At 39.4% G+C, this 13,773-nt stretch overlaps 1 protein-coding gene across 3 annotated transcripts in view; it reads right to left on the bottom strand.

Annotated features, from left to right (window-relative positions):
• Positions 1 to 13,773, bottom strand: part of DROSHA (drosha ribonuclease III) — a 75,844-nt gene that overhangs the window by 49,421 nt on the left and 12,650 nt on the right. For all 3 annotated transcript variants that reach the window (XM_026098431.2, XM_064506886.1, XM_026098432.2), the window contains 6 exons: positions 12,788 to 12,868; positions 10,679 to 10,765; positions 10,485 to 10,571; positions 7,248 to 7,319; positions 5,582 to 5,663; positions 2,908 to 2,982 (listed from right to left, as the gene is read on the bottom strand). In XM_026098431.2, the coding sequence (XP_025954216.2) occupies positions 2,908 to 2,982; positions 5,582 to 5,663; positions 7,248 to 7,319; positions 10,485 to 10,571; positions 10,679 to 10,765; positions 12,788 to 12,868 (484 nt within the window). The remainder of the gene's footprint in view (positions 1 to 2,907; positions 2,983 to 5,581; positions 5,664 to 7,247; positions 7,320 to 10,484; positions 10,572 to 10,678; positions 10,766 to 12,787; positions 12,869 to 13,773) is intronic.

The raw sequence follows: 13,773 nt of genomic DNA on the forward strand, positions 1-13,773 counted from the left end.
TAAACTCATTTGTAGCGCTTATATGCTGTACCTACAGCAATGAAGACTTAAGAGCCTCATGCTCTCTTCTGTCACTAAATGAATGAAGCACATGCGAAAACTGCTAAATACTTCTGCAACCCCACAAAATACGCAGAGCAAATGCTGCTTGTTGAGAAGGAAGATGGTATAATAAACATCCTACTAGCTCCAGGCAGCCAGCTACAGATGTAAAGACAAAAACAGCAAAGATGAATGAGTGATGGTCTTGGCAGACCACCACTCAGAAGACACTGACTATTCAAATTCAGTATGTCAGCTCATATGAGACAGACATGCTACTACGGTGCTTTAAGTTTGACACAAATCTCTCAAACATCCTCCTTAAATAACAGCGACTTAATCCGTAGACATTGGAGGCATCTTCAAGATTCATGCTCACAGAAGCACAAACACTGATTTCCCTTCCCTAGGGAGCAGAAGCAATCTGGTCCTGCCACTGAGTACACTCTCCCTGTCGCTACATACACAAAAAAGAATGGAGAAAAAACATAGGTAGAGCCTAAAAACAATACTGGGGAAGAATACACAGCACAGGGAATGTGGTATTAGGCTCATACAAAAAGCCTCTTTGAACTGGTGCATCACAACAGTGCTGCTTAAGATGATTTCCTCTGCAACATACATGAAGGGATATGCACTTCTCCTACTCTAGTTGGGATTACAGCACTACAGTATAGAAAGATGAAGCGGAATGATATAAGTTGGTCTAGCAACCACTTAGAACAATTAGCATCATTTAAATTCCAAGAGGGAATCTAAAACAGGGAAAATATATTCCAAACAAGCATTGAGAGAGAGAATACTTTTCTGAAGATCTACAGAGGCAGAGAGCGAGCCATACTGGTCACCTGAATAGCAGAACAGTTTTTAAATTTGGGAAGTTTATCCTAGAATTAAAGAGAGACTCAAGTTTAGAAGATTTTTGTTGGCACTTTTGCCAACTACTAGTTTATATTGTTCAGCAACAAAAAAGTATGTGTAAAGTTACTTACTGAAGACTGCCAGGGACAGGACAGGTTGCTATAGATAGTTGTGCTAAACAGTAGTTCAGGGACCTGAACTTTCTCAGGTCAAAACACACTGCAGTTTTCTCTAGTCTCTAATATACTGATCATCATAAAAAGCCAAGGGGGGAGGGGAGGAAAGAAAAAAAAAAAAAAAAGAGTAAGACAACTATTCTGTGTGCTCTGTATCTTTGGCACTCAGCAAACTTGATACGATTAGCTCAAAGCTCAGAGCTACCCCAATGTCTGCGTCTGTTACTAACCCACACAGAAATTCTGACATCACGAAGCTGGGTTTCTTTACACTACGTGAGAAAAATAAGAAAGAAAAGTAGAGGGGATGGGAAATCAGCAATTCACTTCCATCTTTAAGGAGGCACTTGATGGATGTGTGGGCATCCGTTGCACTAATATATCTTCTTTGAAGAAATAGAGATAAACAATCTTCTGTAAACATACCTGAAGGAGATAGATTTTCACTCTCTGGAAATTAATAATCTCTACAGACAGCTCAGAAAATAAATTATCTAAATTGAAAACTTGGTTAAAAAAGTATTTATCGTAAAGATGCTAAAGAGAACATGGAGAAATAACAGGAAAAAAACATTTTTGCTAAGAGCTGGAGGGCTGGGAACCTCAAAAAAGAAGGACACAGGAGTACACAGACAGAGACTTATCTCCCCCGTCAATAAGCAATCCAACTGCGCAGAAAGAGCTGACTTCTAAACCAAAATAAAACAAATCAGAACATAAAAACCCCAAACTAACAGGAAAACACCCCCAAGCTACACAATCCAGGCAAGTCAAACTTGTTTTCATTTTGTGATGAGGTCAAGTTAATCAGCCACATGTGGCTTGATGGCTTATTTTGTAAATTGCTTCAGCAGAACTGAATCAATGTTTGCTAGCAAGCCTCAGAGCTCTGCTTCTGATTGAATAGCGTTGTGAATCCAGGAAGAAACAACAGTTAGAAATATAGTCATGTAGCCATCACTCATCAGTACTCTCCACAGTAGCTAGCCAAACCTCATTTAGCTATGGCTATAATTAATATTTCTTCTAAGTTTCAAAGCCCAGAGCAGAGCATCTCCAGGCCACAGTCCTCTTGATGAAGATTGCGCCGCATCTCAGCTGCACCCTTAGTCCAGCGGCCGAACACATCCTCCCGCCTGCCCAACCCTTTGCAACAATCACTGGCAGGACCTCAGCAGGACACATTTTCAGTGGAGCCATTAACATTTATGTCAACTGAAAGTCTATCCTACTATCTTAGGATGTGTTAAATGCCTGTATAAGCTGATCAGTCAAAATGAACATAACCCTTCACATTGAAGCTTGTCCTTGTCTCGTAGGCTAGGGTTGAATTGCACTGAAATGGTGCTTTTCTATCTTTCACTGCATGCTGCAGTGTCTAAGCTTGCATTAAGATAAAGAAATTAATAATCAGAACAACTTGTGCTCAGGGGCGCTGACCCTCAAAACCGCATATCAAAAATCATAGTATAATCGCATGACACCTATCTTGAAGAGCAGAGGGGACATGAAACTCAGATTGTTTCATATGTGACAGCAGAAAACGACACTCCTCAAACCCCAAAGCTCCATTGCAGGACAGGGCAAGAATGACCCACCATTGCCTGCAAAAGCCACGTGAGAGAGACCAGCTGGGCGCAAGACCTGGCCTGCCTATCCACATCCTACTTCTTGCAGTTCCAAGCAAAACAGTCTTAATATCAGGGAGTGTTTTAGGAATTCAGATGGAATCACCAAACTGCTACACCAACTGAATCATTTCACTTGTAATAAGCTTTTTCTTTTATTAAGTTGTCATTTCCATAAAGCTACATAATGTAATCATTACCTGGAAGAAATCTCACAAATCGCGGCATGAAGTGAAATCTGGAGCAGCAAGCAGAATCGTTATCAAGCAAAGGACCTTGAATACAAAAAAATTACAAAAAATTTAGGAACAGCAATATATTTGCCAAAGGGAGGGCGGGGAGGGCCAGAAATCCTGCCCAAGATAAAATCAGTATAGAGTGATAAATTTTATAGGGCGTCAGTTTCAGACAGAAAAGTGGCAAAATGTAAAGCAGAAAGGAACAGAATAACAGCTTCTAATGAAAGCTTCCACATGGACAATTTCAAAGGAAACTGTGATAGCCTTAAAAAAAAGCAAACAAAAAAAACCAAACAAAAACAGTTCTATTTAAAAGGGTGATACAAAAAAAAAACTTTTTATGTAATCAATGCACTTAAAAGTCTGATTAAGACACAAATATAGACATAAGCACAAACACTGGTATTTTGATTAGTCTCTCCCAATTAATAGTTTTTTGTTACAATAATGAACAGTGATAACAGGTGCTACTTTGTTTTTCCTTTCTGATTTCATTACCCAAAGGTTTGTATGAAAATAAAAATCAAAACAGTATGTACCTGGTGTAAAAAAAAAAAATGCAAACAAAACCAGTGATATGGAACAAAATTAATACTAGAATACATTTAGTAACAAACCAAAGAAAGCTACGCTTGTATGCTCTTCTGTTTAACAAGAAGTACAAAGTACATCTCTGTAGACCAAAACACACCTACAGATTCTGAAATGAAATTCCTTTGAAATTTTCTTGGTTTTCTCTTAGACCAAGGAAAGGCTCATCTTTAAAATTCTCCTTTGTTACAGTCTTCCCAGGAAGATACATTTTCATCTTGCCAAGGTGTAAACATTCTGCTATAATCCTAACTTACCCCTGTATGGTGTCTATATGACACTTTTGTAATTTGACTGTAGAAAAATACTACTGAATAGGGCAGAGGCCCTATTGACAAAGGATACAGAGAAGGCAGAGATACTGAATGCCTTCTTTGCTTCAGTCTTTACTGCTAAGGCCAGACCTCAGGAATACCAGACCCTGAAGACCAGGGAGAAAGTCTGGAGAAAGAGAGACTTTCCCTTGGTCGAGGAGAATCAGGTTAGAGATCATTTAGGGAAACCCGACATCCGTAAGTCCATGGGCCCTGATGGGATGCACCCACGAGTGTCGAGGGAGCTGGCGGACATCACTGCTTGGCCACTCTCAATCATCTTTGAAAGGTCACAGTCATCAGGAGAGGTGCCTGAGGACTGGAAGAAAGGAAATGTCACTCCAGTCTTCAGAAAGGGCAAGAAGGAGGACCCAGGGAACTACAGACCAGTCAGCCTCACCTTGATCCCTGGAACGGTGATGGAACAGCTTCACCTGGATGCCCTCTCTAAGCATGTGAAGGATAAGAAGGTGATCAGGAGTAGTCAGCATGGATTCACCAAGGGGAAATCATGCTTAACCAACCTGATAGCCTTCTCTGATGGAATGACTGTCGGGGTAGATGAGGGGAGAGCAGTGGATGTTGTCTGCCTTGACTTCAGGAAGGCTTTTAACACTGTCTCCCATAACATCCTCATAGGCAAACTGAGGAAGTACAGGCTAGATGAGCACACAGTGAGGTGAATTGAGAACTAGCTGAATGGCAGAGCTCAGAGGGTTGCAGTCAGTGGCACAAAGTCTAGTTGGAGGCCTGTAGCTAGCAGTGTCCCCAAGGGGTCAAGACTGGGTCCAGTTTTGTTCAGCTTACTCATCAGTGACCTAGGTGAAGGGACAGAGTGCATCCTCAGCCAGTTTGCTGATGATATAAAACTGGGAGGAGTGGCTGATACACCAGGGGGCTGTGCTGCCATTCCGAGGGACCTCAACAGGCTGGAGAGATGGGCAGAGAGGAACCTCATGAAGTTCAACAAAGGCAAGTGCAGGGTCCTGCACCTAGGGAGGAAGAACCTCCTGCACCAGGACAGGCTGGGGGCTGCCCTGCCGGAAAGCAGCTCTGTGGAGAAGGACCTGGGGGTCCTGGTGGACAACAAGTTGACCATGAGCCAGCAACGTGCCCTTGTGGCAAAGGCTGACAATGGTCTCCTGGGCCGCATTAGACAGAACACTGCCAGCAGGTCGAGGGAGGTGATCCTCCCCTTCTGCTCAGCCCTGGTGAGGCCACAGCTGGAGTGCTGTGTCCAGTTTCAGGCTCCCCATTACAAGACAGACATGGAGCTACTAGAGCGAGTCCAGCAAAGGGCTACAAAGATTATTCGGGGACTGAAGCATCTCTTCTATGAGGACAGGCTGAGAAAGCTGGGCCTGTTCAGCCTGGAGAAGAGAAGACTGGGGGGGGGCACATAATACTGGACAGTATTAAACACAATAATATTTACTGCTCAATTGAAGAGAGTGATTTTTGGATTAAGGAAGAAATTTAGTTTGTGTGACAACACAATGCCAAATTTGTGCATTTTTATTGCCATAATCCACACTAATGAACTTTGATAATTTCACCTTCTTCAAGAAGAACTTCAGGTGTGTCTCTGTCACTTAAAACAGCATATGACTTTGTTATTTTGAGCCCCATTTTTTTTTTAATCAAAAAATATTACAAAACAGCGGTCCATTTACCAAAGCTCTGATTAGCTGTTTCTGTGTATGGGTTCCTTTTCTAAGTAAAATAGTTACCTTTAAGATTCCAGTCATAGAGCTCCAAAATATCTTTGAATAGATAAGAAGAGAACAGCTCAAGCCCTCTCACACAAAAATTCTGCAGAAAAAAATTAAGACAGGATTGTAATTATATAATACTGTAATACAAATAATGCCACTCAAAGTTAGTTAAATATATTGAGAAAAACAGTCTCTTCATATTTGCAAATCTCTAGACATTGGACTTTGGAAACAGTATTGATGTAGCTGTAGTCGTCCAGCATAACACAGTGGCCTCTTCAGAAAGCACTGTCAATACATACTGAGGAATCTTTATTAAATGTCCAAATCCACACTGCAGGTCAAAATTATTGAGGCTATGAGGTAATTTACCAGCACCAAAACGCTTTCAACTGAGTAAGCTAAGGAGGTGATATACTTCTTAGAAGAATCTTTCTTATAATTCTCTTTTTCCTAAACGTTCATGCTAAGAACTTACAAGTCACCATATGTGATACCACAGTCGCCTTCTCAGCAACAAATTGGTACATCACAAATTGAGGACTACGACCTTAGGGGCCAGCACGGGGTGGGGGAGGGGGCGAAGAGCTTTTCATCAAGTGGGAAAGCAGCTACTCCAAAACATACAGCTTTCAGTCATAAATGAAGGAACTGTTCCTTTAAAAAGCCTTCCTGAGGAAACAAAACCAGGACAGCTAGATATAAATTGTATGTATATAAAGCTGTCTATAAGTTCCAAACCCAACAACAGAATCTCTTTCACAGGAATGCACTAGTAAATAAGGTTTGCAAGTAGTGCTATAGCCACAGCTAAAAGACCAGGACACACACACGGACACACACATGGACACACACACGGACACACAAAATCAAATTTCCTATTTTGCTTACTGGCCATTTATTATTTTAGCGAAAGATTTGGAGACAACAGCATATTCAATAACAAGCAGTGAATTGCACTGATCACATTAATCTTGTTGGGGAATTTTAGGGCTCTTGCACATATTTAGATAAATTTGCTGCTGAGCAACAAAAAAGAGAGAGAATTTTAAAAAAGTGTAAATAGATGTGACTAAATTAAACACTGATCCTATCTTTGTAGTTAATATGCAGGGATATTTCTGTACCCACACATGCTGTTCCACTCCAGCAATTTACTTCACAAACTGGCTTCACCAGAGACTGGTTCACAATAAAAAGCAGATTATGAACTGAATTTGCTTTGTTTATATCCACAGGACAATTGTTTTGGCATCAGCCTATATTAACTACTGGTAAGTGATCTTTAGAGCTTCACATTCAACTTTAAAGTTTCAGCTCTGCCATTGACTTCTGTGGTCCTTGCAAATCAGCACCTCCACATGCCTCATTTTTTTTTAATCTGTAAAAGCAGGATAATGCCTAACTCAGCTCACAAATAGAATAGCTGACACAGTAAACAGCTTAAACTGAAAAGAAGCTACGGGTATAAGCAGTTCTTAGTATTTGATTGTAACTTATGACATCCTAGGTAGATGGATTTACGCTAGTACCTGTGAGTGCAAATTCCCTTTCAGCCATTCATTCAGGACGCAGCCTGCCTCTTACAGGCTTCACAAGATAGGACTCTTTAGAGTTTAATCCACTAAGCACACCAACAACTCACAACCCACTCTGACTTTTGACTAATTATCCTCCTTACCTCAGGCATCATCTCCTCAATGAAATGAATTGTGTAGTCAATGTTAAATCTGATTACTTTACATAAGGGAATCTGGAAGGAAAAATAGAGATTGGGCATGAAAAGCGATGCAGTGTCAACTGTAAAGTTAATACAATTCTGCGTGCAAAGGTATTACTGTCTGATCAAGAGGGCACTTATTAAAACACTTGCGCAATGATATCATGCAAAAGACAGGAACGCAAGCGTAAGTGTAAGGGAAGTCTAATCTCCACCTCTGCAATAACACAGGGCTGGCAGGAGGGACGGTAAAAGATGATTAAATAATGCCATCTACTGGAGATGAAGTTTTGATTAGAAAAGCAAAGCTTAGTAAATCTGTTTCTTCTCTTTGAAAATGTATAGTTGTAGGTAAATTTATTGTTGATGATACAACATGCCAGATTGATCCAGTGACCTGGAGGCAAAGTGTTTTTAGCACACTACCAATTGTATTAGCTATACTGTCCTAAAAGACAGCTTTGAGTGATGGAAACAGAACGTACAAACTTTCAGGATAGATTTATACATTTACACAAATTTTATCCAATAAATATTCTTAAAAATTTGCTCTACTAACTTGTAAGACAAACATTTAATTCATTTTCATTACTCATGTTTGCGAAGTCCATGGACTTTCAAAGTATTTTTCTTTTTTTTTTAATGGGATTTTTTTTAAGCAACAAAGCTAGATTTCTAAAAAGACTACAGACATGACTAACTCCTACCTTAAATGTTTACAACTCTTGTAACTGTTAGCAAGTTCTACTACTCACTGCCCTTGCAAATGTAAGAGACAATCTCAAAACAATTCCATGACCTACGAAACTGAAGCAACCCAAGGCTTTTATTTTGCATCAATATGCACACAAAAATATAGTACTGGAGATGCGTCAAAATCCATGGACTCAGCAGAGGCACAATATTCTCCTCACATCTTCTTGCAGCCCACTGTTAAATAAACATCTGGCTATTTTGCCTACATACAGCTGCTGATGGCATGACTCCGTCAGCAACTGCTGTGGTCCTTCTTCTCCAACCTGCTACTTGCATCCTTATATAAAGATAAACTAGAGGTTAAGGAGCTAAACCAAAAAATCCAAACAAACAAAAGGACAAACTGCATTTCCTGGGATTTGATAAAAACCTTTCTAATATTAAATGTTGCCAAAATAAGCAAAAAAATCTTGACAGTAAGATGCCTCATATAGAAACTGAGGAAAGGAAAAACTGTCATATTTAAATCAGCGACGCTTAAAATCTTTTTTTTTTTTTTTTAATACACACATACACACGGAGTGCTTATTTATTTTCTAATGTGCAAGTTCAACCAAGACAGGATATTTTGATTCAGGAATTTGATTGTCTAGAGTATTTTTCTTTGTAGTAAGTAGAAAATGAATGCTTCAGAGAGGTGACCACGTCCTAATCTCCGTGAATTAGTTCCACATACAGAACCAAATATACATATACAGTACAAATATACAGTAAAGGAACACTTGGTCAGGACTACAAAATTGCTTTGGTAGTTACATTATGAAAATGACAATTTCTCTTGTGACTATACAAACCATTTCACCTAAAACCTGACCAGCTCAATTATTATTGAAAAAAAATAATAGTGATAGAGACTTCCTTCAAATTATATAAACTCTTTTCACTCAAAGATGTTAATGTTCAGACCTCTATTTTTGCTACCCTCAGCCATCTCCCTTGTATCAAATATGTTCCATAATGTCTCTCAAATAGCAGTTTTCACATTGCCAAAAATCTTCTTAGGACAGCAAGTCCCACACTTTTCAATGGGCTTTATGCCTAGGACATTGTTAGTAACAGGAACTGATGATATGGTATTGCTTTGTGCTCAAAGGTCTGTAAGACAATAATCATTTACTGCTGAAAGTCTTCCCCTACTTGGGACGAGAAACTACAACAATGTTCTGATAGTTCGGTAGCTGCAACACATGCACGTTACAGTAAGAGTCAGCTGTAAGACTTCGGCAACTACTCATGTCAGACCAGATGAGATCTGTTTTTTGTATAGAAAAAGATTTCCACAACACTCTGCCTTCCTATCTTATAGCAGACATAAAATAATAAAGACAAGGTAGTCTCTATATCCTTTTAATGGGAAAAAAACCCACAACTTTTCCTTCTTGCTTTTTGCAAAGTAAAAATGTAATGCCTCAGGCCAGACATGCCTTAAACCCCCAGGATGAGTTAATGCCACAGGGCAGGAGCGCTTTGCATTGCAACCCTACTGGCTGAACCCTGCTCTCTCCCTGACTTTGTGTCTACAAGAGAACAGATGCAGTCCCTTCCTCTGCTCACCAAAAGTCAAGTGTTGTCATATATATATTATGTAAGCAAACTAGGAGGAAAAATAAATACTTTCTTCTCAGTGCCTCTCAATTCCAGAATTCTTAGGTCCCAATCCTGCACTGAGAGCCACTCTTGGCATTGCTGGTGCTCTTAACAGCAGATATAAAAACGAGGAAACAGATGGTACCCTAAAGCATTTGAAAAAAGAGTTCTTGAAATACCAAGATAATCTCCAAATGCAGTTTCACATTTTTCATTTAGATATTACTAACACACTCTACCCTGGAAAAGCAGAAGGATGGTCAGGTATCAAACATGCCCATTTTTTTGTTAGATTTGCTCTTGAAGCAACCAACTAATTCACTTTAAATACCTATAAATTTTAATAAAAATCATAACATGCCCAGTTCCTGAATAAGCTGAGCAGATATTAGAAATCAGTGGATATGTCTAGATAACTTTTTGTAAAACAAAAAAACCTTTAGAGCTGGAATTCTGAACAAGTCCAGTCCCCATTTGCCACTGAATAAATAAATAAATGAGACTTTTTTCATTTTACAAACTTTTTCAAATTAACAAACTTGCTCATCCAATTTAAATCCAATTAACAGTTTTAACAAGTTATTCAATGGATTATTTCACTTTCAAACTGTGAAACACGTAAGAACACTACTTTGATGCACATCGCAGCCTCAGTCACAGTTTGAAGGCAACACTTATCCCAATTAGTCATGACAAAACCTGAGACTCATCAGCACAAATGTTTTTCCTCTGCTCTTCATGCTGGAACGATGCTTGTAACACACATGTATTACTGCTGTACAGAAGTGCTATTTCAGGACAGAAACAGCTTTTCTTCCAGACAAATCCCAGTTATAAAATAATGAACATACTTACGTTTGTCAATGGGGCATGCGCAAACATGGAGAAACCTTCAAAGATATATTCATGGTCATCATATTCAATAACAGTAGGTCTGTCTGTCTGAAAAATGCAAATAAAATCACCACAGAGTAAACAAGAAGCAGTACTACTTCCACCACTGAAAATAAAATTAGACTCCTAGTTAAAAATACTTATAAAGTACTTACTAGGAAGTTTGTGGGAGGTGACACTGTAATTCGATAGTGGTATAGTCTTCCAGCATTGTTGGTCATGGGGCGACACGGCTTAATGGGCTTAAAGAAAGAGATAAGCAGAATTACGTGGAAAGTCAAGGTAAATTCAGATAAAAAGACAGAATAAAGCATTTCTAATAGCCATGAAATACACACTAGGAAAAATTAAATAAAACAAGTAGTCATAATCAAGTAGTCTGGGAAAAGGGAAGGGGGCCTTCTCTACGTTTTCACTTTCAGAAGTATTTTAAAGCTATCAAAGGCGAAAAATAAAGGCGAAAAACATAGCTATAATTTCTTTATTTTCCATTTGACTTTCCATCTTTCTTAAACGTAGCAGTCAGTCATTTACCTACCAAACTACTTTCCTCTTTTTTTAATATAAGTTTATTTCAGGGAACCATTTAAAAAAAAAAAAAAAAAGAAAATTAAGCTCAGACCTTGCATCACAAGATCTCAAAGTATGTTATCAAGATGGACTAGTGTCAGCTCATTGGATGGGGGCAAATTCCAAGGCTTGAGCAGAAGGGCTTGGGAAGCCCCTGAGGGCCCGGCTCTGCCCGCCTGGACACGATGCCCGGTCCGCCCAGGCCAGCTCCCAGTGCGGCAGCTCTCTGCACAGCCTGATGCGACACTAGGTGGCTGGGACTCTTTTCTGCTGTTCCAGCTCCTTCTGAAGCACTCCAGCTTAAAGGCCCGAACATCGTCAGCAGTTAGGCAAGGGCAGCTTCGCCATGTGGTCCGTGCCTGGTGTGTCACAGCTCAGAGGTCTGCATGAAAAACCGCTGCCTGAGGCAGTGCTACAGGGCAGCATGGGCTGCAACAGCCAGTGAGCTGCAGTGCTACACAGCTTCACGTAGCCTGCAAAACCCTCCCAGTAGGCAGGGTAATCACTCTGGCTGTTCAGCCCCAAATCCAGTTTCTTGTCGCTGTGACAAGGCATTTAGGAATCAGCTAGTTTAAAGCCAGGCAGGTTTGTCTACAGGACACTGTAAAAACTAGAATATCCTAGGAGATTTTCAGAGGCGTCAAATTCCCAGCTGCACTTGTTTCAGAGAGCAGCTGTCTTCATGCAACAGGTTTGATGTATCACAGTTTTCTCCTGTTCAAAATCTCTCCTTTTCTGCAAGAAAAGTGCTAGATACAACATGAGGAGGAACTGATCCAAGGCTGGAGTGATTTACTGTAAACTTCAGCCCAGAGCAATTTTTCTGAAATGGAAAAATTTATCTTTTGCAATAGAAACACTCACAAATTCTTAACCACAGAGAAGTAAAAGAACACATTTTAGTATCTATATGTAGAACGGCATACTGAAAAACTAAAATGTTCAAGAAAAATTACATTGTTAAGTTGTAAAACCTACGTATTAATGTTCTTGAATGTTTTCACAACATAAAATTCTTTTATTCTTAAAACAAAAAAAAATTGAGGTGGTCCAAGCATTGTTTCCATCTCCAGAAAAAATACTGACCACAGCGTATACTCTGTACAAATGGATATTTCTAAGGAAAATAACCAAGCACTATTTCAACATTTTTTAAAGGAAAGGCGCCATCATTATAAGAAAGCGCTGGAGGAGGCTGACAGTGTCATTTTTTCTAATCACATACTTGTAAAGAACTTAATAAATCGTTTGGCAGTTTGAAGTGCAGACATGCTCTGGTGCTGAGGCAACCCCACCTCCTGACAAGTTTGCTGCTGCTGCCGGCAGCAAAATTACTAATTTGTTCACTTTTCCTTTTTTCTTTTAAAGTACTCCCTTCACAAAGAGGGCCCTCATAATATACTCACCCACCTGAAGATGACAGAACTTGGACCACGTGTTCTTTTTTTATTAATGCAGTTGTGTTTCAAAAACTTTAAAAAAACCTAGAACTAAAATTCAGGCAAAAGTTTTCTCTAGTTTCCAGCTGGAATCCATTACAGGTACTGCATTCTAAATGCGAGGCTGTACAACTAACTGATTTAACATTGCACAGTAGTTTTTACTCAACCTGTGAGGAAAAAAAATCAGCGACCCAAGTATGAGTCTACCACAGCAAGTTTGTATCCACAAATGACGTTCTTAGAACTAGTCACCTCTTCGCCAGGATAAATGCCATGTCTTATTCCTGTTCGTCGGGCTTTCGCGCTGCACTTACACAGTGGTCCATCATTCATCTGTCAAAAACAAAATAGGATTCTGTTTTTATTGAAAAACGGTAAGTGATCATGTCTGGAAAAGTATGTTGGTTTAAATGCCAGGAGTGCTGATGCTTCTAAAAGCCTGTCATACTTAGATTAAGTGGATGTTCTGAAGCCAATAAAGCCGAAAACAGCATAGACTAATGAAAGAAAACTGCAAAACAGCATTAGAATTTCATCACTGTTTCAAAAGCACAAGATGGGAAAACAGCGTCAGCAGAATTGCACTACTCTACCATCATATAAATCTCTTTCATTTCTTATATGTATAAACAGTATGCTGTCTTCCTACAAAAAAATTCAGGCCCTGAAGGTACACATGCAAACATCTACATGTCCAGATCTCCACATTCAAACAATTCCAAATGAACCAAACTTGGTTCATTGACAGAAATCCTGTTCCTAAGTTGTCTGCAGTGTGATCAGGTATCACTCGAAGTATGTAAAGTAGAGCATTTGAAGATTATACTTGGTACTTTAGAGAAGTAATGGGAACACTTCAAATATGCCCTGTGGATAGATCATTTAAAAAAAAGAAAAAAAAAAAAAAAAAGTATTCCGTATGGGTGTATCAAGTAGTTATATCAAAAAGTGCCACTGCACTTAGTATAAAGCTAGCCTCTGCCTTTTCACCTGTACGACTGAGTTCAATGCAGGCTATCAATTAGCATAATCCATACAGCTTTCCACTGTTAACATCACGCCCACTGCAGAAATCTAACAACAACCAAGAGCCAACAATGGAGAAAAAAATCAACTTCTCAACCTCAGGTTTTAATGGAGTTTCTGAAAATCTGAATCCAAGAACTGAAATATACTTTTTAAACTTAAAAAAGCACAGTGCGATGTAGCATGAACACCTGCAGAACTTTCCACACCAC

The sequence above is a fragment of the Dromaius novaehollandiae genome, chromosome 2 (assembly GCF_036370855.1).
Source record: "Dromaius novaehollandiae isolate bDroNov1 chromosome 2, bDroNov1.hap1, whole genome shotgun sequence".
NCBI classification, from domain to species: Eukaryota; Metazoa; Chordata; class Aves; order Casuariiformes; family Dromaiidae; genus Dromaius; species Dromaius novaehollandiae.